This window comes from Ciconia boyciana, chromosome 2, assembly GCF_034638445.1.
Source record: "Ciconia boyciana chromosome 2, ASM3463844v1, whole genome shotgun sequence".
Taxonomy (NCBI): Eukaryota; Metazoa; Chordata; class Aves; order Ciconiiformes; family Ciconiidae; genus Ciconia; species Ciconia boyciana.
The window spans coordinates 153,547,031-153,571,344 of NC_132935.1; the positions used below are offsets into that span (position 1 = coordinate 153,547,031).

General features: G+C 38.5%; 1 protein-coding gene across 15 annotated transcripts in view; it reads right to left on the bottom strand.

The window, feature by feature from the left end:
• Positions 1-24,314, bottom strand: part of PARD3 (par-3 family cell polarity regulator) — a 463,980-nt gene that overhangs the window by 259,830 nt on the left and 179,836 nt on the right. For all 15 annotated transcript variants that reach the window (XM_072854616.1, XM_072854617.1, XM_072854615.1 and 12 more), the window contains exon 4: positions 13,619-13,797. In XM_072854616.1, coding sequence (XP_072710717.1) covers positions 13,619-13,797 — 179 coding nt within the window. The remainder of the gene's footprint in view (positions 1-13,618; positions 13,798-24,314) is intronic.

Genomic DNA, 24,314 nt, shown 5'->3' on the forward strand with positions numbered 1-24,314 from the left:
ACAAATGAGCAAAAATTTTGCGTCTTTCAGCAACTAAAAAAAAATAATCCAGTTTTCCAGTGTGGTTAACCACACAGCAAACTAGAAACTTGCTCAGTCTCTTGCTTAGAAAGGGACAGTGGAAGTCAGTCACTGCTTTGTACAACTGTCCCTTAGCAGAGTCATAAAAGCCAGGGAACGGTGTGTACAAATTGATTTTTTCCTGTTGCTTCTCTTATTCAATTCTTCTCTTCTGGTGACAGAGGTGGCACAGTTCCTATAAGCCAAAACAACAATTTCTCTTGTTCAAAGTGGTGGAAAGGTATAACAACAAAATCAAAATCTGACAAAGAAATAATGAAAGATCATTTTATGCACAAAACCCCCCATACAGTTGGTGCATGTGTTATTGTCATCTAACAATAACTCACTATCTGACAAACCATCACCTAGACTGAATGAATAGAAATTTCTTCCTCTGTAACGAGATGTTTTCTGTATTTCTGTACTTTATAGATAATTCCATTTTTTATTGATTCATGTTTATAACCTTCAATACAAACTTTCAAAAAAGACATTTTTATCTATGCTACACAAAAATCTCTCTCCACACAGCATCCAGTACCCATGCACAGGATTTTTTCGCAAGAGCCAGAGAGAAGGAAAAAAAGTTCATCAAAGGATGTGTTATTTTCCAATCATTCAAACACTAAGTCTCTTGAGCTGAATCATGCAGGACAGTCTTATTGCTTAGAGTTTACATTGGAACTTCATTACTTCATTCTGTAAAAAGTCTTAAACACCACAGCACACAATATAAGTGAAATTATCTAAGCTAAAGGTGTTCAATCAGGCCTCTGTTTGGTGCATCTATACTAATGTCAAGAATTCTGCAAGGAGTTTACTCTTAATACTATCTGTGCTGACCAGAAGATTATATTCATCCAATCTACTGAAATATTTCCACTGTAGCCCACTTCTGTAGAAGATTGTCTTTCTCCTGCTAAGATCCATACCGGTTCCTTTTATACAGAAGGCATCAAAGTCACTCAGCAATTTTTTTGACAGCAGAAGAGCTAGAATGGTAGAGAGATGTGGTTCCTGTAACTTCTGTTTCTCAGTGCTGCTCAGAGGCTCAAAATAGCGCTATTATCAGAGTAGAATAAAATAACTTACCAGTGTTGCAATCACAGACGGTCATGATGATGTTAGCCAAACAGTGAAACATTAGAAAAACAACTGACCATAGACAAGTCCTCCACTCCTCCTTTGCCGTTGCTTTCTGGCAAACAGCTATCCCTGTACCTCACTGGCGACAGCACTGGGGCAAGCACTAAACTAGAGCAGGAGCAGAGACCAGCGCTTTTAACACTGCTGGACGCGGTCCTTCTCACAGACAGCTACTACACAACAAAAGCCTGAGATACCGGTGCCTACCTGGAACCCCCTCTATGCAGGGATCTCCATTACTGCTACTGCCAGATCTAATACAAGGATAGCAGTGGCGATAAACTATAGACGTGGAGGTGAAAAACGTATCACTGCATCTTAGACATTGGGATTTACTGAACCAGCTGCAATGTTGTTTGCAATTTAAAATATATTTTTTTTTTTTTTTTGGGGGGGGGGGTTTAAATATGCAAATGTTAACCCAGAAAGCTTTACTTCTATTCAGCATGATCCAGCGTTAGCACGCATGTCCCAACATCTGACTGGAAAAGGTATGTGTCACTTTTAACATCAATACCATCAAGAAAAAGATTTCATGGTACAGAAGCCATCAGGGTCGTGCAGGGAATTCTCATTTCTTCTGGAGCTGCAGCTGTAAGCCCTCCTGGGACCAGGGCTGACACGCATCATCAGTTACAATTAAATGCTCTAATTTTTTTTTTAAAAAAAGTTTCTTTCCCAAACATCTTTGGGGACCACGGGCTATGTCAGCTTTATCATGTTTGAAATGGAAATTGATCAATATAACACTAAAACTGCCAAGTCACAATATTACCACTACCCTTAACAGCAGCATTTTGCAGTATTTCTAATGAGGACACATAATCTAACACCTTAAGATTTAGTTCAGCATGGTGTCTCTTTGGTGGAGGGTTGGGTGAAAGGGGACAGGAAAAATGAAGCAATTTTGCTATACTTTTAATTTCAGATGATTTGCAATATATAACAGGCTCCTCATCAAAGACTCTGCAGCCTGCAGATGAAATGATGCATTAGCATGATCCGTGTACTTCAATTACTAGCTGTCAGTGCATAGACTGACTCGTGATTTTTACCCGCAGTTGTACCCCTACAGACTCCCAGCATCACTAACCCATCCAGAACATCTTCCACACGGTACGGTGACAGTTCCACTGTCTGTTATCTCATTTGCCACTAGGCTGCTTTCCAAATAGTGAAGGAGTTGGCTTTTTCCCTTTGTTTTGACCTCCTGTATGGCTAATGTAAAGTGTCAAAAATTTTGGTGTGTGTGGGTTTCTTTGTTTGTGGGGTTTTTTTAATACTAGATAGCAATACAACACGAGTAACACAGATTGAAGACCTCTCCAACATAATTCTCTGGAAGTAGATCCAAAATCGTAAACCAAGTTTTCACTTTAATTATTTCTACAGCAAAACGCCCACTTCTTCTTTAGGATCTTCACTAAGAGAGACCATTTTGGGCACTGACTTTTTTTTTTTTGCTATCCATTCTTTTTTCTTGTACACTGTGCACTTTGGGAAAGGCTTCTCACTTGCTTGGGTTTGATTCCTTGTGATGGCCTCAGATTGAGATAGGATTTGTCCATGTTGATGAGAGATGAGACTTCATTTAATCTTTTGAGGTTATTATTTCATTTGACAGACTTTGGGCAAATTAATGTCTACAAGTGTTATTTATTGCTGTTGAATCACTATAAAGGCTGCTCTTCTTTCTTTTTATGCTCCACTATGTCCATGTTAGACCCTGAACAGTTTGGTGTCACTCTCGGACAGGATGCTAAAAGCTGTAATTAACAAAACATTCATATAGTTTATGTAAATACCTCTCTCTCTGATGCAAACATCTGTTTATAAATGCAGTAATATATACATATACCCATTTTCCATGCCGTCTGAAGGTCTAGTAAACAGATTCCTGGAGTTTTTTGTTTGGTTGGTTTTTTTGTGTGGTTTGTTTTTTTTTTTTAATCGGACTTTAGACAAATAAATGAGGGATAAGACCAACTGGATCCCCATTTCTCAAAAAAAAGAAGGCTGCACAAATAATGTCTATGTTACAGGGAAAATAGATTATATACGGAAATGAATTAACCCAATAGATGTACTGAATTAACAGAAATTCCCTTTAAAAAAAACCTTCTTACATTGAAGTCAGATTTGGAACTGTTCTCTCTATTCATCAGCAGCTTTTTAACAACAAATTGTACCAAATTTCAACACTTTACCTCAAAACTAATCGTAACAGTCACTTTTTATAAATATCCATATATCTTAAGAATCTGACACTACTGCTTGGGCAAGCTTCCTTTTCCTCTCAGTAGATTCAGTTTACTTTATCATTCTACAGTTTAGTTTCAAAGCCTGCCTTTTTTTGAGTTGTATTGAAGAACATGGCCCCAGGAGCTACAATAATCCAGATACAGCCCAGCCATCTAATGCATATAAGAAGGAACTCGTTCTTGTCACCCAACATGAGGAACCTTTGATCTTAGGCCACTCTCCAAGGAGTAAAGTAAGAGGACTCCCACATTAAAGAATTATCACAGCTTTGTGGCTCCTCTCAGCTCTGACCCAGAACACGGGTCATTTCCAGCAACTGGTAAAAACTGTCTTAGGGTGCAGAAGATGCAAATCTAATAGTCTAATAAAGAACTTGCATGCCCTATTTATGATGAAAATATATGAGAAGAATGACCACTCTGTAACCATTCTGATGTTTTCAGAAAGACCCGTCTTCAGAAATGACCCTCTCTATAGCTCCATGAATGGAATTCATGTATTATGCATCGACAATAGCTCATTAGATGCCAACGAGGAGAAAGGTAATTGAAAAGCCAGTGTTCTGCTTAAGTTCTATCACCTTACGCTCAGAAATTTCCAGAGTTGTCCAATTCCAATTCATATATATTCCATGTTATTCTTAGATCAACAAGCAAGGCCTGACCTTAAAAAAAGCAATAACTAGGGGCCATGATGAACGGACAGCTTTCTGTGCATGCGGTGTTACATGTAAATATGTAGTGTCAAAGAATATGGGCTAAATTAAGAGTAAACTAAAAACCATGAGACTGCCTATCCAAAACATTCTGCTGATCTCTCTTGTTTACAACAGAAAAATCAAAAATGTCATGATCTCTGCACATATACACGTAAAGACAGAAATTACCAGGCAGTGTATATTGTTATTTCTCAGAGTGAGGGACAGGAAAGAAGCTGCTTCTTCCATTCACTCTTTACTTATTAATCTCACAATAAAACCTCAAGAAAGATAATGCAAAACAACGCAAATAACATACAGCAGTTGATCTTCTGTAATTATAATTCAGAAGCTGGATTTTATTTCTGGAAGCTTCTTAACTAAAAAGGCATGGCTTTCCATAGTTTTATTTTAAAGAAAAATAAATGATCCAGTTAACTTAAAACGTCATGAAGCTACAGTTCTGATTCCTCTACACATTACACTTAGAAACCAGTTTCCCATTCTACTATTTTTCACTAACGTGAAATATTCTCTTTTGCTGTGCCACTTTAAAGGCCTCTAAAGAGTTTCTATGTATATCGAGCTATATATGAATCTATATGGCTATCTGTTTAAATGCAATAATATAATTATGCACAATCCTGCCATTTTCACCAGGTATTTGCTTTTGTACCCAAATTTATACAATGTTTTATGTCAATCTGGATTTAGATGAAATAGTATTTGTAAGGTTGTTTGTTTATTTTAAATGTCAGCATGCCTTCATTTGATTCCTTGGGAGAGCCATGAAATTAAATTGCAGGAGGGGAAAAAAGCTGATAATGAAGTAATTTCAAAAGTATGCTCTGAAGATAGGACTTACCAAACAGAATGTTACTATTAAATATATTTGGGGAGCTAAGGGAAACAGGAAACAATGCGGTACAGGAAACCTCACAAGGATCTTCTCTTGAAATGAAGAATATCTTATAAACCACCAGCAGTATCCTTTTAAGTGTTGGGTAGATGCTTTGAGGTGGCCATACCTCTAAAATGAAAAGTTGAAAGGTGCAACTGGCTGTTTGTATGTTTAGAAACTTGCATCTGCAGTCCTGAAACAAAGAAAAGAGGCCAGGGGATGAGGTAACTGTTCTGTCTTCTCAGACTAGCTAAACTTTTTTCCACTCTTTCTTCATTACACTGACAAGTGTGGAGAAGAGTGGTGATTTAAGGTCAGAAATACGAAGGCAATGCCCCAAACCCGTGGCAAGTGGCTGTGCCTCGCACGCTGCCAGCCAGCCACTCCTCCCCTCTGCCAGCCCTTACCCACACTACCAGCCTCCTCTGTATTTAACAACACAGCAGGGGACCACGCAAGGCTCCCAGCAAAGCATCCATCGCCTCATCGGACTTGCAAATTCATTTCAGACCCTGGCCAGAATCCCTCCTCCGGTTTGCGGAGAAAGGCCCAAATAGGTACCAGACAGGTGGCTTGTAGCAGCGTGTTTCTGTTTTATCCGAATTTACAGCAACGCCACCACCTTCGGCTCCTTGCAGTCTCACGGGCATCCTCTCAATTCCGTTTGCTTGTTTATTAATTTACAAGCCTTTCTCACACTGAACAGCTTCCCATCATTCTCCATCTTATGGTTTTAGCTTTTGTCCAGATTTCTTTTACTTCATGTGTTCCGCAGGCAACGCTCTTAAGTTGGGTACCTGTATACAGGAGCTGAAGAGCTCGTTTATAAGACGACAATAAAACTGGGTGGTAGCACAGAATGATCATGCCCTTTCTGTCAGGCTGTGAAACAAAACCAGGCTAAGTGACATCTGTTTCAGGCCCAAATTTAGTCTTAACAGAAATAAGCCCAGAAGGTGACTAGGCGTTCCTGGTTTGAAATCCTCTATTTACTGGAGCTGAATTTCCCCACTAATTAAAGCTTACCATCTCCTCCCCAGCCATACTACTCCTTTGTATAGATTAGTTCCACGTGGGTCTGAATTTTATTCTGGGACTACTTTGCCTGGTTGTTTTTCCTTGTCTCCTTGTGTGATTAGTACTCATTGCAACGTGACCTAGGTTCATTTTAAAATACAATAAATACAGCAAAAAAGGCTGAAAGAATCACTGTTTAAACCATGCAGACTCATGTCAGAACACTCTAGGGAAGCACAGCCTGCAACCTGGATTGTACTTTAAACTTCTTTTTCTTTCTAGCTACCCATTCAGCCCAAATCCAAACCTGCTTTGCACCAATACGCAAACGTGATAATATGAAAACAAGACAGACAAATATATGAATCTGCAGAAACTCTTGAACCGCAAAGGTATACTGTAAATGCACACTTGTGGGTTACAACTAAATAGATGAAAGCAGGTTAAAACCCAGATCCAACTATTGCCAATGAAAACATATGTGTGTTTCTAAACTTAAAGAAAATAAAATCACTAAACCTGAACATCCAACTTTTTTTTTTCTTTTTTTAAACTTATTCAATCTTTTATCAAGCTATTCTTTCAGGCCCAGAGTTTTCCACCCTCAAATCCAGGGAGAGCTGCAAGAACATGAAAAATTAAAAGAAATAGAGATGAACATTTAAACATGGGAATTTGCAAAGTACACATTCACTTAGATAAATGGCAGAGGAAAAGTCAGCCATTTGTTACAACTTCAATTATCCTATACCACGTCCTTGAGAGCTTTGTGTTTTCAGTATAGCTTTCACCATCCCTCAGAGGTGCTGTACACCGCATTTACTGAAGGGAAAAGACAAACAACCTGTGCATGTTCCACCATTCCTTCATCACCAGTAAGAGACTTGCTCACCAGACCCTCCTTGGCACTCCCAGCTCATGATGCAGCACCACATCCCCTCACCTGTGGACCAGACATTGCTCACCCAGGCACTGCTCACCCATCACGCAGAAAGAGAGATGGGATAGCACAGCACTGGGAGAAAAAGACATTCTTCCTATGCTGCTGATGAAGAACAAAGATTGAGAGTGATCAACAGACGTGCTCAGCCTCAGAGCAGAAGTAGAAAAAAAACTCACCAGCTCTCAAATCTCTCTAGTATCTTGCACTGATTGTCTCTTTTCGGGGACAGATAGGAAGTTTGATAGATGGGCTTCCACAAATGGATGACTCAGAGCAAAAAGAGGTAAAACAACAAAAGAGATGGAGAAAATCACACCTTCACTTCGAATTTGTTGGTTTTGTTGTTGGCTTTTTCCCTGCTTCTTAACACACCTGGTCATGACTGACTTTTGGATGCAAACAGTTGAATCCGGTCCATGTACACAGTACTCAGCAAACAGAATAGCCCAGTATCAAGTGACAGACGTTGGCTGTTACCTCTCTGTGCACCAGGCAAGGATTTTTCATTTTATCTCTCTCATTCCCAACCTGCTGCTGCTGCTGAGAAATACTGTATTTGTTTTCACATTTTGCAAGTCAGGAATGTTGCGTTCTTCCACAGAGATTTTAATTTTTCTAAATTAGGACTAAAATATCACTAGCTGCTCTGTAAAGAAAGTCAGACTCTTCTCCATGGTATCCAGTGAAAGCACAAGAGGCAATGGGCACATAAAGAAACACAAGTAATTCTATCAAAACATAAGAAACAACTTTCGTACTGTAAGGGTGATCAAACACTGGAAGAGGTTGCCTGGAGAGGTGGTGCAGCGTCCATCCTTGGAGATGCATATACTCAAAACCTGACTGGAGAGGGACCTGAGTAACCTGATCTAGTTGACCCTGTTTTGACCAGAAAGTTGGACTAGACAATCTCCAGAGGTACCTTCCAACCTCAGCTGTTCTGTGATTCTGTGAAAGTCATGAATTTTACACACTACCCAGGACAAAAATAACACATACTATGTTTATTTTATATTGTACTCTGTTTGGGTACGATTCCTCTAAACTATTTCATCATCATGTGACAAGCTGCCAGCAAGTTTCTATCACAAAGAAAGAAAACTGATACATCTAACTTTTGGGGTTTTTTAATTTCCATTAATCTCTCTCCTATAACAACATTTTCTGCATTAAAACACTATTTCATCATCTGTGGATAACTCGCTCACATTCTCCCTTCCTCTCAGTCTATGTGAAATCACATCTGAAATGACAAAAATTGTGACTGTCTCACTGAAGAGAGAAAAGCCCTGCTCAAATACACCTGGATGAAGAAATATTCATGGCTATTGAATCCTTCAGAGCTTCTGTTTAAAACATTGCATTTTTATTTTGAAAGCAGAAAGCTGCATTCATTATGCGGGGGTTTAAAACCTATCATGACAGAGATGCCAGGCTCTTTGCATTTACTCTGTATTTCTCCTTAGCTGATTCTGTTGTATCGTAGCACTTCACCAACATTGTTCATCGGTACGTGCTACCTCCCTTCTGCAGGAGTACGAACCAGAGACGAAGGTTCCCAAGCAGCATCAGCAACACTTCTGTCTCTTGTTCCCAGAATGATGCCCAGTCTTTTAGTTCCCAGTCTTCCCTAGTCAATCTAATTGATTTACTCGCTGGCTATAAAATGACACTAACACACACAGTTCTAATGTAAGACTCTTCAATCTTCTGAATTATAGTTAAAACGTATTGAAATACTGTGTCTTTGGTGACGGTGATAAAGCAAACTTCACTAAGCTCTGTTTAAAAAGACTCAAAGCTAAATGAAACTAATGTTCACTTTAAATCTGATTTTGACACTGACATACCATTATTGTTGAAGCTTTTCATATAATGCATGCATGCTTTTCTCCTATCTAGACATACTCCATTAGAGAAATACTTTTTTTATTCTGTTTACAAAGAGGATTAGAAAGCATTGCATCTTTCACATAAATAAAAAAACTACAATCCAACAATCTGAAAATTTGTATTCATCAGTCTCAACCCATAGGAACAGTAAAAATACCTGCAAGAAGAGATGGTGGGAAACACAATGCTTTACAGGTAAGGGATTTGACACTAGATGAGACTTAGATCACTCCCGTACAGTTTCAAATTCTTCCTCTGCAGTTTACAGGGCCCAAAAAGATTAGGTTTCCAAGTATGAAGAAAGCACATCCTGAAAATAATTATTCCTACAAGGCATGGCTATTTTCAACCTCAAAATACATATATGGGCAAACCCATTTAAAAACAAACAAAACTGGCTGCTGACTAAATGGCAAAGGCAAAAAGAGAAGAAAAAAAATTTTAAAAATGATGTGCCAAGTACACTCAGCTATGTGTTTGCTGTTGCTGATCCACCCCGCAGAGCACATTGCATGCCATTTGCTTTGCTCCAGGTGGGTGAACCCAGGAGCGAGAGAGACACAGAAGCCCATGAACAATCATTTTTCTTTCTCATTCTCTCTCTTGAGCTCTCCTTCTTAGGGTACATTTTCACTTCTTTCTGCTGTACCAATGCTGTTATCTCTGATGCAACAATATATGAATCAAATTCAGGAAAGTCACAGTGGGAAATTTTTCATAAGCCAGTTAGCCATGGTATATCCCTGCATTAAGCAAGGCAGGTTAACTACTAAGCCTTGCATCTTTCAGAGAAGCAGGACTAAAGCAGATAACTAATTTCCTCACCACAAATGGAGATGCAAATTTAAAAAAACACACTGAAAATATATGGGATAATTAATTCACAGTCACTATAAGACACAACATATCTGGTTGTTGCATTTATGTTCTTCCAATACAGTAACGCAAACATCTAAGGGAAAAGAAACCTGATTTTCATTTATGCAGCTCACACCTATTAGGGACAGCTAGTTAAGCAATAGGCTTTGGTACTGAATTATTAAGAATGTGATTCAAATTAACAGTTATTCAGAAAACAACAATAACAAAAAACATTTTACTGCAGTGGAAAAAAAACCACATGATATGCTTCAGCTGCATACAATCTGTTCAGCTGTACAGTTCAATACAATTCAAACAAAATTACAGCTTGCAAATCAGGTATTACTGCAGGCCTTTGAGAAGATATTTTTACTAAGACATTTCTTCTTGTTTCATTAGAATGGCTCAAGGAAGCAAGAGACAGGATTAAGTCAAGCTGTGAGTCACTAGGTAATACAGATATGTCTCTCACACAAAAAAGTATCTGAAAGTGATTTTAATATCCAGTTAAAAAAAAAAAAAGAAAAGGACATGAATTTACCTAGTAAAGCTGATGATAATCATGAGCCAATTTCGTGAATACTGGCACAGATGAGGAGACCTAATCATTTGGTTAAGACCACTCATGGGAACGATACAGAAGGAAGATGTCAGGAATCACCTAGCTGAGTACAGTTACCAACACTACAATAACTTGTAAATAATCAATAATAATGATAATTCTTCAAATAAATAAGTACTTTGGGACATAGAATGTCTGGTTTCAAGTTGCTCTTAGAGGTGAACAACACAGAAACCAGAAATGATCGAGATTCCAATTCTAAGGAAACCGACTGTATTGTGATATCCTGACAATAAATATGTTTCTTTACAATGAGATGATATGAACAATGGATGAGAGAGCACGTCTCAGTTTAGTGCAAGGGCTTCATAACAAAACATCCTACTTACTGTAGTAGACATGCATCTCAAGTTCAACACACATTCAAATCTTCGCAGGACCTACTCAGGCCCCTCCAAACCAAACTCTGTCCCTCTCTGGTCATTCTCGTCTTTTCTTAAGGACACAGGAGAGCCTCATGTCCTGCTTCATCTACCCTAATAACTACAGGTAGCGCTACAATTTCTTCAACAGGATCCTTCAAACATCCCACATTTTTTCCTCTTCCCCAGTGCCCTTTTCCCTTTCTGTTTGCCCAGAACTACTGGCATATGTCCTGGCTCCTCACAGCCCTCAGTGCATGGCAGCACTCCCACCCCGTCATTCCATCTCATCTTGGGCATCTGCCCATTTTCCTGCTGTTCCAAATTCTTCTTACCCAAAATGAAACAAACACCAATAAGGAGTCTTCTTTCGCTTGCCCCCAAGAAATAAATCCCTTCTGCCAGATACACGCAGTTTCCCTCTGCTATTTCCTCCAAAAATTGGACAGGGTTTCTACCTGTCAATTATTTCTCTTTAGAGGTGACAGGCTGAAAGTAATGTCACTTCTTAGAGTCAGTAGGTGGATGAAGCTTTTGGCAACTCTCCCAGAAACCCTTTTCTTGTTTCTGCAAGATACTGCTGGGGCAAAGTTGCTAATCTACAACTGTGCTGCAAATCTCAGCCCAAGAACATATGTTCTTGTGCTGTCAAGAGAGAGAACTGCAGTGAAAACATTACGTAGTGCCAACCGCCCACGAAAGATATATGGGTGCTCAAGCCCAATGCGCTGAGCAGAAAATTAAGATTGTTCTCATTGCTTTGCTTGAAACGTTTGTGTCATCTATAATCAACGAAACAGTCTGGAACAAAGCACAGCCATGTCTTTTTGTTACCTGAGTAGCTGAAGAAAACAACCTAACATAAGAAAAGTAGTGAGGATTTGTTATAGTTCAAATAACCAAAATACATTTAGAAAAATTCAGTGTTAGTACTTTGGTAAGTGACTGGTGACAGAGAGTTCAGAAATGCACCTTTTAGAATACTACTACAAATGACATTGTTGCTAATACTGGGAAAGGAAAGGAGAATTCTTAATATCCATTCCTAAGAGAAATGGGATTCACTACAAAATCTTGACTCACATGAAGAAATCAAGATGCTGAAAACACAAAAAAACAGTCTAGCACAAATAAACTTGGGACTAATTCATAACATATGTTGCACAAGCAATTATTATTTAATTCCAGTTGTTTACTGCATCTTACCTATTAAAAACAGTGCACTCGGTAATCTGTTCTAGTCAAAGGATCGACGTAGAGTGTGCAAAAAAGGTAAAAGACATTATCAGTATCTGTTGAACTAACTAACCTATGTTAGTTCTTTCCCGTCTTCTTGATTTAATGTTCTCTTGTGCCTTGCTTCCCATCACTACATGAGATCACATGCGTTCCTTTCCAGTTTGGTCACCATGCTCCACTAAGACATGAAATATTTTCACAAAAATCAAGACTAAGTACATGCTGAACAACTAATGATGCGAGAAGACTAGTGTGAAAGATTAGCTGCTGTTCAATTCTCTCCAATTTCTCCTAACTTCAGACACTCAAAGAAATCTGATTATGCTATGTATGGCCCTCCATATCTATGCTTGTGGAGTAATGAAGTGCAGTCTCATTATGATTTCAGAAAAATTAACTGAAAATTTTAACACTTCAAATGGATTAGATTATAATTTTTCTTCTCCAGATCAGAATAGTATAAAAGATATTTTTCAAAACAACATGCACTTCTGTGGCACACCAGTGCAAGTGACAGAAAATATACCATGACTTACCTGAAATGCCGATCAAGCAGAGACCTAACGATACCATGTTAAACTGACACCTCTATAAGAATGTGGACCTCAATGCCTATGAACACTGTGCTTTTATAGATGTTTTTGAAATAACCAAAAGCCCACCAAAGATGGTTCAGTTCATTAGCAGCATGTAAAGACTTCTTTATTTGGGGTGTGGGAGTCCTGGCTGCAGAGTCTTAGTTTGCGTTTATACTGCACAGAATTAATAATAATAAAGAAAAAAAATAAAATAGCTATAATAAGCTGCATATTTGCCAACAGGATTTTGTGCTGTGCAGTCAGAATGGTAACCAAAAAAGTAACTTTCCTTAAAAATTACTAATTTCTACTGGAAAATACACATGTGAGTTTGTTTGCAAGTTACCATCACAATTATGGGCAATGTTGGGGACTGTACAAAAGGGAGTCTTTCTTCCAATTTTATTTTAAATAATGCACTGAGAAGAGAACTTCCTGCTGACTTCTCTAGCTAATAATGCAATTCATGTAGAGATACTGAAATCATATTGAAAAAATGAAGGAAAAAATACTCACTCTGCATTTCACTGGTTTAGTTTTAAGAATGTTATCAAGGAAAGACAGCATTTGCAATTTGTGTTTTGTATTACTTGACTAATGCCTCAGAAAGTAAAAACTAGCAATGCTATATCAGAAACACAGACCACACCAGCTGTGGGCATGCAGATTATTCATTGACATTAGGACTTCTATGGAGATCAGTAAAAATCATTATAGACATGACCTATTTGCATTCAAAGAAAACACATGACAGCATTTAGGCCCTGCTATGCAGAGTAATGAGTAATCAGAGCTTCAACTACAGTTAATGGCAAAATCAAGTTTTTAGAGCCCCTGCTGTGGGCATCACCAAGAGTCTCCTGAGGGCAGGACGCATGTGCGACACTAACACTCCTCTGCTGATGATGGGGTTTGGTGGACAAGGTCAGAAAACACAAGTTTAAACCAGGGGCAGGTGAGAGAAGGACAAAACAACAATTAAAGATTCATGCACGTTTGTCATTTATTGAATAAAGAGGGGGAAAGAAATATACCTTTCTTTCATGAGCACTGGGTACGCCAGGGGTGTTCTGCTTGAGAAAGCCTGCTGTTGTGGACCACCTTGTAGGGTTTTTCCGTGAAGGCTCTTCTGAAGAAAAATTTGTGTCACTTACAGAGGTTGAGAGGCCAATCAGTGCAGGGTCACTACTACGTCGGACATGAAGAGGCATATCTGAAGAATAAAACAGACAGTAAATAAACACTGACTAGATTTAAAATGTTTTTCACATAAGAAAAATATTTTTTCAAGCTCTGGATGGGTGGTTTTGACAAATATGGTCTCACAAAGTAAGGAGTTATTGACCTCAGCATAGTTCCTCAAGGACAAGGTCTGTTTCCTCAAAACCGTAACCTTGTAGCTTGGCCACACCAGGAGAAAATGAGGGCCAAACCAAGCTCTTTGAACCTAGTACAGCTCGTTGGCTTTACAAGTACAAACACAGCATCGTTACTATCTGTCGGTTGTTGTGTAAAATAGAAAAACAGCGTAAGCTTGACAACTAAGAGGCTAAGGTGACTTGCAGGTATTTTAAAGAGCAAGTAGCCAAAGGCCTAAATTCAACAGCCTGGTGACAATTAAGGGGTGGACTAAGACAACACGTCCCCCACCCCACTGCCATGGCTGCAGCATGGGCACTGCCAGCACAACATCCTTACAAGAAGCTGCGCAACAGCTTCTTTGCAGCGAAAGGCAGCCCCATCACCTTCTAAATTATACTCTCCAGTTCTTTCTCAAAACTTATGGAAGTGACCACTTTCTATTCTGCATTCTTCCGTTGCCTCTTCCTGACAGCTGAAACAAGATCTGTGCTGATTTACCCCGATTCCCTTAGCCTTCCAGTTGGCATGACTGACAGGAGAAAAATATTTCATTAGTAATAAATGATGCAGCAGGCAGGTAGACTGATTGGAAAGAGATAGGTTTTTTTAATATATGTAGAGGTCAAATCCATTCTGGAAACTTTGATGGCACATTAAAGTTAGTTTCTCTTGAAATACAACTTAATTTTTTCCAATTTCATTTATTATCCTACAACAAATATCCACACATCTATCGTCTCCTTGCCCAAACTGAGGTTTCATTGCCTGTATTTGCGACCTCTTAGCACTCTCCCACTCAACATCAGAATGGAGGGGACGTGATTTATCAGTTGTATTTCTCTTTACTGCTGCACTGGGAACCTTGAATGCAAAGTGGAAAAGGGAAAGGTGAAAGCTACGACACGTAAGCAGCAGAGTCACTGGGAAAGGCATGCTGGGCAACACCTGAGAATGAAAACCAGGCTGGTTTTTAATGCTTTGATGAAACAGTTCCCAAGGAAGCTGAAGGTGTACGTCTCACAATACTAGCAGGAAAACACAATGACAGGAGTTTAAGTGACGAGTCTTAAGTTTTACAACAGCTTTATGTTAACACTACGTATAACAGTATTAAAATATAGAACCTTATTTTGCATGGCATTATAAAGACAGTGAGAAATACAGTAAGTCATGCCACACAGAGAAAATGTGTGAGAATTTTTTTTTTTTTTTAAACAACTAGGACTTGTGCTGCCGAGGTATGCACAAGTGTTACAGGATGAAACACCAAACAGTCATTCTATTTCATGTCCACCCTGGTATACAAGAATAACAGAATTAATTTATGTTTCTTCCCACACAATCATTGTACTATTTCTCTTTCCTTTGAAAATTCTTTTCTTAATTATTATTTTCATAACAAAAATATTCACACAAGTTAGTTTCTAGCAAATAAAATGTTTTCTTTTATAAATATGTACATTTGTACATATTTTTTTATATATATATATGTATAACAGAACTAGAAGTAATTAAAAGAATATTTCAGGAAAGAACACTTCAATTACACAGAAAAGTATTTATGGTCTGAGTTAACTCTACTTCGATTTTGATTACTCAGTATATCCTCATAAAGTCATAATAGAGGCGTTTTCTTTTATTGCCTTGTCTTCAACTACTTCAAGTTTCATGAAGCAGCTGAAGGTAAAGCCTCTCATCTCCCCCTAGACGGCAAACATAACGAAAGTACACTACCAAACCGCGAGGGATCTCTGTAACAAAGGTGGCCCAGCTGCAGTCCCAGCCACGGCCCCACAAAGTGTAATGAAGTGACCCACCAACAGCAGTGCCCGTGCTGCTGGCTCAGCCCGGAACATACACTCATTTATTAGATTAGCCTGGCAAGGAAGTGGCTCTGTAGTAGGTAGTGCCACTTAAGAAAAATACCAATCTATATTTGTTCCAAGCAGCAGCCCGTGCATATTATCCTGTTTGCCTTTGCTACCCACCCTACAACAGAGAATTACAATTTTCAAACATGAGTTCACTCGCTCCTTATGCTCGTACATCTATATATAAGCATGGTGATTGCAAAATGTTCTTATATTTTTACACCCTTTCTTCAAATTACTTGACAAAACAAAAGTTCAGTTAGGTGAACTTCTATAAGAAGAGAAGCCGAATTGCCAACAAAGAAAGAAAGAAACTGGAACTCAAGTCAGCACTTCTGGAGGCGAGCGAGCGATTACCACTGCCTTGCCTTTTGCTTTGTAGCTGAAAACCTGACAGTTTGTGCCATGCTAAGTAGCAGAGACTTTTCACAATACAGAAAGTTAATTATGCAATGGAATTCCCAAATATTAATATGCTCCAGAGAAAACTGGAGCCGCCTTTAATATCACCCATTTTATTTTAGTAAGGTTAGTTATTGAGGTATTTTTGGACATTTATTGAGCACTTCTCCAAATCTTAAAAAAAAAAAAAAGTCTTCTGTCAATACAAAGATACAACGTGATCAATTCTAGTTTCTCCTTATGAAAATGGTCCATACATAAGGAAAAGTGATTTATATTACTAATCAAACTTCACAATAAAGTGAATTATAAAAGACAGTAATTCAGATGTGTTGGGTCTATGTATTTCCCAGATAAACTAGAAATTGAAACAAATGGTTTGGTTTTTTTTTTATTGCTGGAATGGAAAGCACATGAAGCTAGCTCTAGTGTATGCTGTTTGGCAATGGCCAATACCGCTCCAGGTATTAATCCAAGAATTAAAACTTATTCACGCTATATTAACCACAAGTTGTAAATATAATCTCCTGCATTCCTGTCTCCAATTCTATTCTGAGAGACCATTCTAACTCGGTTTTTATACTCTCCATTAAAACAACAACAACAAAAAAGAAAATATTGAACAGATTTTTCTACCGATATATTGTTGGTTACAATCTTCTGGTTTACCTGAATTTATAGATTTGAAAAGGATATACTTTGAAATATTAAAAGGAAAATCAAAGGAAAGGAACTTAATAATTAAACCACAAGATGAAGTACGCATGGGACTGATGCAATGTCACTGATTCCAGGATGATGGCTGATACCGTTTGAAGTCTGTGGTTTCTTTGAAGAGTGGATAAAACAGCAATGAACTCTAATCACAAGGCTTCAAATTCTCTGTGGCACTAATGCACTGTAAATATTGATTTGCTTCTGCAGCTAAGGTGCCTTTTAAATAAGCACTTGAAACAGTAAATCTAATAAGGAATTACAGGAAGTTTTAAAAGTCTAAGAATTAAGGAAAAATTAAATTAAAAATCATGAAAGTTACCACTAACTCAGTTCTTGAGCCACTTCAATGACTTGAAGTATTCAGCAATGAGTCCAACACTATAACTTCAGAAAGAATTATGTGTGACAGAGAATCCCATTAAGTTATGTATATAGCCACAGTTCTGCTAGAAAATGGTTATTTGTAGGATAAATCCAAGCTGGATAACAAAATGCTCACATTCATAATCATGAAATTCTGACTGGAAGTCTCATTTTATTAAAAGCAACAGCAGTTTCACTATAAATTATAAAAACAGCCAATATGCATTTTATAACCATCTTTAAATGTTAAGAACACAAAGTTGTACCTTTCCTTCCTGCCAGCAATTCCATTTTTATTTTAAAAGGGTCATCACCTTCTCTGATTTTCAAATATGCTCACGAGCCAAAGCATTTGAGGATCTGGCAAATTTCATCCATAAAGCTGAATACATGCATGCAGGCATTCAGCGCAAAGGATGGTGGTCTCAGAGCAGAGCTAATATATACCTTCCCATACCAATTTCCTCTTGGATGTCAGCTTGGAGGACATGACTCAAAAAATACACACGTATATTTATATAGCCAATACAATTTTACTCTGAAGATTTCAACTGATGCTTCAGCTCTGATGCACACTGATGCACAGTTTGGTTTGCAGTGAATTTAAGGCAAAGAAATGAAAAATGATCTTATGGTCGTTTCTGGCCACCTCACACAGGCCCATGACTGATGAGTAGACCTGAACAGGACTTCCCCCCGCCCTTTACACTCAAGAGTCTTCTCTGCGAAAATGATGATTCAATAAAACCAAAAAACTCTGTGGGAAAGAGTAGCTTTCAACAAGGAAGTTGCTCGGAGTTTCTGAAAGTGAGCTTGTAGATACGTATATATGTTGAGGTGTGTTGTATACACAATACGTTCAGAGAGCCTACCTCAGCACCAAGAAAACGGTCTGGGGATGGGAGAGAGAGACTCAACAATTTTACTGCTTGCGTCACCCATCCAGTTCATCGTACCACTCAAATCCTCATCTGGAGTTCAAGAGGAAGGATGAATCAAGGTCATCCTGGGGCTCAGGAAAGCAAGAGTGCTTCTTTCAGCTTGAAGTACTTGAAACTACAAGTTAAGACTTTGTCTATATTTAACTGAAATAGGTTTTTAAAAAAAATTTAGATTAGCCTTGAGTTTCACACTCCAGCACAGCTTCCCGAACTCTGGTTCTAATTTCAACAGGTTCAGTTCAGCTCCTCGTTCCACTCAGCTGGACACAGCGAGAGCCAAACATTCCTTACAACCTTCAAAAGCTCAAATCCCCAAACTGGTTCAACTTTCATTCTTGCAAACCTCTAGCGACAAGGCGATGGTAACTTCCAAAGACCACTGAGGCTGTTGCAAACTTGACTACCACACAGGTTTTCAAAGCTTTTTCTCTCCAGATAGAAGAAAAACAGTTGGAGACAAAAACCAGCTGATTGTGAATTTATCTACAAACTGCATTAAACCCTAGCAGCAGCTAACATAAGCCAGCACTTCTCTACAAGATTAACAAAACAGTGCAAATCAAATGTAGGCATCTTGAATTAGAAAAGAAAAAAATATTTAAAACATAAGCAGTTCCAAGAGGTGAAGAACTACTCCCCAGACAACTGCACCATCTGTCCTGCAGAAGCAAGCTCGGGCATGCTATATGGAGATGGCTGCTGGGAGGGACGCGAAACAGTAGCATTGCAAAGCTACCACCAGTTGTAGATCTTTTCAGAAACATACTTTTGGACATGACAGCAAAGGAAGGACATAGATAGATATATATATACACACACACCACCAACTCTCTCTTCATGGCCCAGAGCAGTATTTTTCTCTCCCCTAGAATCCATTCCATTTGTAAGTAATGATTATTTAATAAAAGAATTTGCAGCATTTCCCAAAGTGAATACTCCTTACTTGATCAAAATTTTCAGATTTTTTTTTTCCTAAATTTGTATTATTTTCCTCAGGTTTATCCTCCTGTTACTAGTTATCTCCCCTTCACTTACAAAACTATATTCTCCTTTCATGTGTCACAGACAATTACAGCGTTTCTCCCCTAAACGGTACTGCACAGCACATAACTTCATCTCAGCCTCTCTTAATTCTCTATTGCTGTTCATTTTTGTAAATGTTATTCTGGTCTTAAATTGTTCAGAAGACACCCAGAATAGTGTATTACTCTTAAGAAATACCCTCAGTGCTGTCTTACAAGGATTATCCTCCCTGTCTTTTTTTTTTTTTTTTTTAATTTTGACACTAATATATAGTCAATAATAATCCGATTTGGGTATTTTATTGTCATAGTATCAATCCAGAACATCCACAGAAATCCTAAAACTTTTTCTATAGCCTCACTTCAGCACTTTTGTCTTATTAATTACAGTATATGTTCAGTTTAGATCAATACTCTTATACGTTAGCTTCTATTTATTCAGGCTGAATTAAAGTGTATTTTTCCAGTATGTGTACTACATCTCCATTGGGATATTTATCTTTCCTCCGTTCATATTATTGTCCCTTCCTAGTTTATCAATATCTGGAAATTTAATTAATATACTATTTACAGTACTGCTTCTCCCAGATTTAAAGATGTTAAATAAAACCAAAACTAACAGGAATCCTCATGACACCCTACTGGACAACAATCTCTAGACTAAGATTGCCTCCCACTTTTAAGATTTCTATGCTGATTTTCAAACCATACTGAAGTGTTTATGCTCACAATAACTTGGAATTTCCAAGACGCTTAAATTTCTATCAAATGCTTTAACATTTGCAAATATTATATCAATCGTGCATCATTCACCTACAAATGCAAACTACCTAGTGTTCATGGCTCTCCCTTTCAGAATTACGAGAAAGCTTAAGATTACATAGTTTAGATAATTAGCATTTCTCTACTTGAAAATAAGTTTATGCTTATAAACGTCAACTTCTGAAATTAATTTCTCTACATTCAGGACTCTTGGTTAAATAACAAGACTGCCATTCCTCTTGCAGAGAAAAAAAAAAAACAGTTAACTTCACACAATTCCAGATATTTATAACTACTTCATGTACAAACCCAACTGTTTTCAGTTATTCTTCTAGCTATTCATCTTCAAACAACAGCTTATGTACTTCCTCACAGACATATTTTCAATGTTACCAAATATTGTTCTCTGCTTTCTTATTTCTTTAGCTTTAAAATGGCACATTTATAAGCAGTCGCACATTAAAATCGTGACAAATCACAATTATTCTGTTTTCCTCATACCACTGCCCCATTCAGTTGGAGATCTGGCAGGCAGCCACGTCAGGAGCGGGACAGAGGCCATACCACGGCACTAAAAATGCACAACATGGTCTAGCAGATGGCAGATGAACGAGGCAGGTCGTGGGACTCTTACACTCAGCCTGCAAAACCTGACAGGTGTGCGTATGTCCCCAGCCATCACATAAATTTAAGAGAAAATACTCTTGGCTGTGTAAAATGTAGAAACAAAAACCCACTGCATGCTAGCATACCTTTAAGAAATACAAGACACTATATTAGCATGCCTACGATCAAAAACGACTCATAGAAAAGTAAGAACATCTCTGGAAGAATGGACAGCAGTGAAAAGAATGCAACCAAGCCACCACAAAAAGTCTTATTACAAAGCAAAAGAAAGAAGAAAAGTCCTTACCTTCTTAGTATCATTTCCAATTTCTTCTAATAGAACCTAAGTTTTCCATTTTCCCAACCATGACGGCTCAATGACTTTGAAATTCAAAAATAAGAAAACATCAACCTGCCAGAGTTATATTTTAATAATGAGGTAATGTTAAATCCTTATCTTGAAAGGCCTTTAAAATAACAATCTTCCTTCTGTTTCTCTAATATTCTTTCTTCTTACTTTTGAATACTGAGATCCAGGAGGAAAAAGATGATTGCACCTTGAAACTCAATTTACTTAGACACTGACTTTTAAAGCTAATTAGAGAAAGATCTTTAAAACCAAAATTAAAATTTAATTACCTACACCTTCTCCGTCTCCTTTCTCTGAGCTTTTTTCTAAAATGCAAATATCTTTGCATGCCAAAAGAAAAGACAAAAATGTCAGATCTTACAAATGTTCTACTTGTCTCTGTCAAAAAATTATGTTTCAGTATGTTTTAATGAGCTGCAGTCTCAGTTTTTTGGGTACATTCTTCACGGATTTCCTTAAAACATGCTGGATTACCTCTTTACCTATTTTCACACTATTGCTACAAATCTAGGAAAAATGCACTTCTAGTCCCCCAGATGTTAGAAATTTTTTGAAAAATAGCATCCCGCTCATTACTTTTTCAAACACTTGCGTGACAGTAGAAGCATCATCAACTTTGCTACTGCTGAAGTTTTTCTGCTTACATCAAAGATCATGCCTTGCTAATAAGACTCTGATTGATATTTAGTATATTATAATGAAGACACTGTAGTTTGTATTCACAAGTCATTTTGCAGTGCAGGCAAGGGTTTGCAGGGACAGAAGCAAATTCCTAGCTGCTTTGAGTTGATAAGGCTTCACCCCTCTGAGACACAGGAAGGAAGTTGGCAGATATTTTTCTTACCACAACTTTGAAAAACCCCTAAAACTGAATGGTAAAATTGCTCCTGTTAGTCAACGTAATGCAGTGATGTGAAAACTGTATACTATTTATGGTCTAAATGCTTTGGGTAGGCTCAGAAAGGCTCACTTAGAGGAAGAAGTTTGCAACTTTTTCCTGGACAGAAGGGAAGAAATACAGATGCAACAATAGGATTGAGATTGTAACTTGAAGAGCTCAGTTGGGAAGAACCAGGAGGGATATAATGTCTATAATACATGTCACAGTTCTTTCATCAGTGAGTTTCAGCTGCAGAAAACCTGCTGTGGTTGCCAATGTCGTGACCCCCTTCTGGTCCCCAGGCCACCCCTGTGCCTTTATATGAGGAAAAGGGGTGGGTAGAAGTGCCATTACTCTGCAGTACCAGATATTAGGGGTTCAGAACTACTTGTCAGTCTATATCCATTCTGACTTACACTAGAATCAACTTTCTATCAACATCTGTTGCCAATACAGCCTCGTGCATCACTACATCACCTCATATGTGAGGTGGGAATTCCTATGTGGATCATATCCAGATACCAAAGAGTTAAACATGCTTAATTGCAATTCAGCAGGTATGCGTGTAATTAGCAAGGGACTACTTGTTACACAAGTCCTTACAAAGCTGGTACAGGAATCTCTCTCCTTCCGTACTCTCCATCAGAACCTAATGCCGCATCCACTGGCTCATGAATTACAGCGCTAATTGACTTTTCAAAGGGGTAATGGTCCGCACTGCCCCAGAGGGCTGCGGAGCCCCCGTGCTGCCCGTCAGCATCGCCTCTGCGGCTCCTGCCCGGTGAAGGAAACCCTACCCACTGGCCATCTCCTGGGCAAACAGCAGCGAAATGAAAACCTATGGCATTTCTACTGGGATTTAGAAGGGGGAAAAAACAACCAAACTTCTGGATTAGTAAACACATCACAACGGGACCATCACCAAATAGTCCAGTGTTTAGACAGGGTATGGTAAATAATGGGCAGCAGTGGGATGCTATCAGTATCTTAACTATGTGAACTGTGAACAAGTTCTGTATGATGGTTGTTTACCTCATTTATATTTGAAACAGTGAGGGAAGAGGTACTTCCTTGATGGATGAACACTCCATCTTTGAAAGTGTTTGGCTGTTAATCTGGCACACCTCCACGTTTCTGTGGAGCAGAACCTCCTCACCATGGAGCAGGCACTGGGCATCTGGCCTCTCCTCCCTGCAGGCTGGGGTGAGCATGGCTGGCTCCAGCCTCGCTCCACTGCAGAGAAGTACAGGAATCATCAAAAATGGTTTTTTTTCTGAGATATGAATCTGATCGCTTACATCCAGCTTGCAGACCACTGTCAGGCTGGAGAAGGCAACAATTTTGGGATATCAGCACCTGGAGGTGGATCTGAACCTGCGTTACCCAAAATCCACGTAGCTTCATTACAGAAATTATTTAGACAGATTTTTACCTGAAGCATAATAGTTACGACAACCAAGAAAACTTGGTTATAATCATTTGAAGGGGGGTTTTTTGGTCAGAAATTATCTGTGCATGCATTTTCATAGCTACATGCACAAAATTTAAAGAAAAAAGAACGTGTGGGAAGGAACAGCCTCTACTGCACACTAACAAGCTTCCGACATGGCAAAAAAAAATTACAACTGACATCTATAATAAGATAGAGTGAACATAGTCCTGAACAACTATTAAAAATTACTAACAGCTTCCGCAATTTTAATAGCACTTGTTCTTGTTTCCATGACAGAAACATTTACTAGGATTATTAGAAACATGTTGGTACACTCATGAAACACACTCTCATTTAAAGTGTTATCAAATCTCTGCAAGTTAACGTTTCGCTGAGCTCACATCTGCTGATGATGACCAAGAAGAGTAAAAGATCTCAAGCAGAACTAGGAAAAGGCCATGTCATGCCACCCCATGTGCTCAGATAGACAATTTTAGCAGAAGGCTCTTCTGCACGCAGTGACTAATACAGCTCAAAGGCAAAGCACAGAGCATAAAGATCTCAAGAATATTATTTTCTGTCATTCAGCTGCAAGTATCAAACTGAATCCCTCAAGACAAATCAAGTATTTGCGTGTTTAAGTAATGAGATGAAATGCCACTAGCCCTCCTCATCCACAGGGGATGCACAGCAGCAGAGCTGCCATACCCATGACATGGGAGGGCAGATAGTGCAGCTCTCTGCAAAAAGATGCGATGCTGTGCCTGACCTTTCACTGGGGGTAGGTCGGAGTATGGTCTGGGAAGCTGCAAAGTTTGGGGACTACACAAAACAAGCTCTTTCCAATTACATGAGTGGGGAATAAGAAGCTCCAGCTATCAGCACAACATTCTGAAATCTTCTCATTAACTCTCAAGGTTAAAGATCACTTTCTGCAGTAAACTCCAGTGTTCCCAGTAGCCAAATAGGGAGTAAGGCAATTTAGACTACATTGGAAGTTGT